At 30.3% G+C, this 4,724-nt stretch overlaps 1 protein-coding gene and 1 pseudogene across 1 annotated transcript; one reads left to right on the top strand and one right to left on the bottom strand.

Moving 5' to 3' along the window:
* The first annotated feature begins 1,852 nt into the window (after nt 1-1,852).
* Nucleotides 1,853-4,290, top strand: LOC107869773 (polygalacturonase). The gene is made up of 4 exons (XM_016716214.2): nt 1,853-2,353; nt 2,500-2,789; nt 3,516-3,744; nt 3,865-4,290. The coding sequence occupies exons 1-4, from the start codon at nt 1,916-1,918 to the stop codon at nt 4,090-4,092; spliced, it is 1,185 nt and encodes a 394-aa protein (XP_016571700.1). The 5' UTR covers nt 1,853-1,915; the 3' UTR covers nt 4,093-4,290.
* Nucleotides 4,291-4,492: 202 nt separating this feature from the next.
* LOC124898390 lies at nt 4,493-4,589 on the bottom strand (annotated as a pseudogene).
* Nucleotides 4,590-4,724: the final 135 nt, after the last annotated feature.

Genomic DNA, 4,724 nt, shown 5'->3' with positions numbered 1-4,724 from the left:
GAGGAATTATATAATCCTGATATTATAATTTTTGGACTAATTTATACCATGTGCAAAGTGGTATAAAATAATCTCATGTTTGATAGGATAAGATAGAACATCCCAATATGGTTGATGATATAAATTAATTCCATGATAAATTTTAGTATAAATAACATAAATACCAACCCTTTTGAAAGTAATTACACTCTCTCCCACTTTTTTAATTACTTTACTCTCTCTTCCTATTAATATACAACATAACCGACATATACATAACATTCTATGTATATATTGAGATTTTTATAATATATTTACGGAATTAAAATTTTTTATAATATTAGAAACGTAAGTTATGTATTTGTGTAATTTTTAGTAAATTTTATACCATTCTAATCCATGAATGTTAGAAGTATTCAACTTTTTTAAACTCTTAAACTATGTGACAATTAATTAATGAGATATATGCGCTCTGTTAGAAAGTCTTCATGTAACGAACTTTACCGTTAAACGTGAAGAAATCCAATTGGTAGTTATGGACTTTTTAAAGTTAGATTTTGGACTAAAAGTCTTCCTCAACACGACCAATTGAATTATAGTTTGCCCAGGACTTGGCTAGTGTCCATTACAAGATGTCCATTTTCTTAAGTATACCCTCGTAATTTTGACACGTGTCCTCTTGATAATTTAATGGATTAAATTTATTTAATTAATAAAATAATTTAATTATAATAAAAAAGTTTTTCTCCTCATAATAAACAATTCATTTATCTTGAAATTCTTTTTCCTATCCCAAATCTTTTACGAAAATTAACCAAAAAAAAAAAAGAAAAAATCTTTTAAAAAAAATCATCATCTCTCAATATTAAATTTTTAGCAATAGTAATAGAATCGTTTTTTTTTTTTTCAAACTTGTTTTCCATTTCATCCTCAAATTCTTTAGATTGTATTAAATGTTATGTATTTTTTATTCTTCACATGTTGATAAAAAAATACCTTTCAAATTTCATCCATCTCTTTCCTGTCATATTTCCAAGTTCGTCATCTAGCTGACTTAGTTTTGCATTAAAAGTGAAAAGGGAATATTTTAATTTATAGATCTTGAACTCTCAACAAAAAGTTGAAGTGGAGAAAGAAATTTTTTGAAAACAAAAAAAAATCCCACATAGAAAATCTAAATTAATTAGGGTAAATTCTAAAAACGAAATCTAAAATTTTGCCTCTATCACAATAAACAGGCTACGGGAAGTATAAAGTTGACAATAAAGAATTTGCTTAATGTAAAAATTTTGAAAAAAATAATTATTTAAAGAAATATTTGGAAAAGGAAACTTGTTTACCATAGTTAAATTGTATTAATTAATTAAATAAATTTGATCCATTAGATCATTAAGGAGACACATATCAAAATTATAAAGGTATACTTGAAGAAATGGAGAGATCTTGTAATGGAGAGGAGCCAAGTTCGTTTTCCCAAAACCTAACGTCAATGTCTTAAGGATCAACATAGGGTGCGTTTGGTACAATGGAAAATGTTTACCATTTAAAAATATTTTTAAGAAATAAGGAGATTTCTTACTTATTTTTGTTATGATTTATACATAAATAAAAATATATGAAATATCATTTGTAAAACTTGTTTCCCTATTTACACTAAGAAAGTAATTTTCCTCATGTTTAAGGATTTATTTTCCTAAATTAAATATTTTCCAAAAAACTTTTACCAATCTATCATGAAAAATATTTTCTTCACACCGCGCATACCCATAGTTTCCTCTCCTAATTTTCTTGTTCTTTTACACGTTACTGTGCACATGAAGACTGCTCCGTAATGGAAAGACTATAAATTCCCCTCATATACATCTTCAATTCCACATCACCCTCCAATTAATAGTCGATCAGCCTTGTGACTTGTTGAATAAGAAACAAGCTGAAAATGAGTTTCTTAGTCAAACATCTCCCACTTTTTTTCACAATCTTCTTCTTGTTGTTCAACTCTTCCATTGCTATATATGATATCAAAACCTATGGAGCAACATCGAATGGCAAAATCGATTCATCAAAAGCCTTTGTGAGTGCATGGGCTGCAGCATGTGCATCTACTAGCCCAGCCACCATTTACGTGCCACAAGGAAGTTACTTGGTTAAAGGTGCATATTTCAATGGCGAAACATGCAAGAGCAAGGCTATTACCTTACGCATCGATGGCACTATACTAGCTCCATCAGATTATAATGTCATTGGTAAAGAAGAAAATTGGATCAAATTCGAAAGAGTTGCAGGAGTTTCCATCTATGGAGGAACCTTAGATGGACAAGGTGCTAATCTTTGGGCGTGCAAAACCTCTGGCAACAATTGTCCTCAAGGACCTATGGTATGATTAAAAGTAGTACTTTATTCATCAAGTTAAAGAATAATTGAAAAGAAGGTTGGGCAATTTCAACTAACTTAAAAAAAAAAAAAAAAAAAAAAGAGGTCGAAAATTAATTTTAACAATATGCATTTGCATTTGTTTGTCAGGGACTTACTTTTTCCAACTCGAGCAACATAAATATCAGAGGATTAACATCCAAAAATAGCCAAATGTTCCACATATTGGTAGATAATTGTCAGAATGTGAAGCTACAAGGAGTAAAGGTGTCTGCTCCAGGAAACAGTCCCAACACCGATGGAATTCACGTTCAATATTCGTCTAGAGTTAGCATTATGAACTCCCGTATTGGCACCGGAGACGATTGTATCTCAATTGGCCCTGGCACCTCCAACTTATGGATCGAAAACATAGCATGTGGCCCTGGCCATGGAATAAGGTTTCAAGAAAACAAAAACAGTTTATTTACAATTAATCCCCCTATCCTAATTTAATTATGTGAAGGCGTTCCTATTACGAGTATTGATATTTTAACTACAAATTTGGACATATACACATTTAAAAATCGCTACCATAAATCGATATGGCTAATAATTCAAAATTTAAAACAAAAATTGAGAAAATTATAGTCAATATGAAAAAATAGTGTCATTTCTCAAATAGTAACCTTTACATAAATTGGATGGTACTAATACTTTCTATGTTTCATCATTAAAGATCAAATGTATTTTTGTTTCACTTCAGTTGCACAGAAATTTTGTCTTGGTATTTTCTTATCTTTGGGTGGTATGCAATACATACTAGTTTCTACACTGGGATAGATCCAATGTTGCGGCATTAGATTCATCTGAATTTAGTATTTGGCTGCAAAGTATAAATTTTTATGTTAAACTAAAAATATCAAAAATTATTTTCTAAACATATACTACTACTACTACTGATTTTTGAAACAGCAGTAAGTTATTAGGTCGTTCAACGCACAACAGGAAATCTTATTGATTCAATTTTATTTTATTCTTTCTTGAAAATGGAAAAGTAGTAACAAAGTCAACTTTATTACAACTAAAGTTGGCCTTAATCTCCACTGTAAGGATGTTTCATACTAGTTTTTTTCTTCACCTAATTAGTTTTCTTTATAGTATATTAATAAATTACTTTGGTGCAGCATTGGGAGTTTAGGCTGGGACGTAGAAGAGCCCGGAGTTCAAAATGTTACAGTTAAAACCGTCACGTTCACAGGAACACAAAATGGTTTGAGAGTAAAAACATGGGCAAGATCAAGCAATGGATTTGTCAGAAATATTCTTTTCCAGCATGTAGTTATGGCTAACGTTCAAAACCCTATCATTATAGACCAAAATTACTGCCCTAACAATGAAAATTGCCCTCATCAGGTAAGTGCGGAATTCTGGCAATACAAATAATACTGATCTTTTCTTTCAAAAAGAGCTTTTAAGGACTTCTCCAAGAAAACTAATATGTGTATTGTTTTTGTTTTCTTAAAATATATTCAGGGGTCAGGTGTAAAAATCAGTGACATAAAGTATCGAGACATACGTGGTACATCAGCCACGGAAGTTGCAGTGAAATTTAATTGTAGCAAAAAATATCCATGCAGTGGCATATCACTAGAAGATGTAAATCTTAGATATAGAGATCAACCAGCTGAAGCTTCTTGTGCTAATGCTGGAGGAAGCGCTTCTGGTTTCCAGAAACCGACTAGTTGCTTATTGGTTAATTAGAGAATATGGATTATACCAATGATTTGATATTTGATTATAAGCAAGGTAGACACCATATTATATTAATGCAGAATGTAAGTTCAGAAATGTATGCAGTTATTTTTTAGCAGAAGTAGTGTTTGTGGAAAAATTGTGTGGGTGTACTTAAGTTAGATTTGTGAAAATAAAATGGAAAAAATACATAATTAACCCTTTCAACTACAACCCTTTTTTCAAAAAGAAAAATTAAAAGTTAATTTCTAGGGGTACTATTACCCATTATAATTTTAAAATAGTATAAATATCCCTTTATTCGGCCAACCCCAACTATATAATTTCTGTTTTACAATCGCATCTCTACCACTGAATGGCAGACAGAGCAAGGAAATTAGATTATACCGGGAGTTGAATTTCGAAACCCACAATTTAATCATTTTTCAATTTGTGTTATTTTTGAGTCGGGACAATGCTAAACTTCTCTTTATTGTTTCGATTTTATCGAATATCCTGAAAGAGACAAAAAAAACCCAACTATAAGAAAAATGCAATCATTACTTTTCATATTTTTATAATGTACTTGATTTTCTATTCACTAATGAAAAATCACGCACCAATCATTATTTGTCATGTTTTTTTAATGTACTTATTTTTTT

This window comes from Capsicum annuum, chromosome 4 (genome assembly GCF_002878395.1).
Source record: "Capsicum annuum cultivar UCD-10X-F1 chromosome 4, UCD10Xv1.1, whole genome shotgun sequence".
NCBI lineage: Eukaryota > Viridiplantae > Streptophyta > Magnoliopsida > Solanales > Solanaceae > Capsicum > Capsicum annuum.
The sequence above is the reverse complement of the archived record's forward strand: the minus strand, read 5'-3'. Positions and strand labels throughout refer to the sequence as shown.

Bases quoted from the DNA above. Each gene is read 5' to 3' on its own strand.
- LOC107869773 (XM_016716214.2), top strand. From the start codon at position 1,916: ATGAGTTTCTTAGTCAAACATCTCCCACTTTTTTTCACAATCTTCTTC. The intron at 2,354-2,499 runs GTATGATTAAAA...TTTGTTTGTCAG, and splicing joins ATTGTCCTCAAGGACCTATG to GGACTTACTTTTTCCAACTC. The intron at 2,790-3,515 runs GTTTCAAGAAAA...ACTTTGGTGCAG, and splicing joins GGCCCTGGCCATGGAATAAG to CATTGGGAGTTTAGGCTGGG.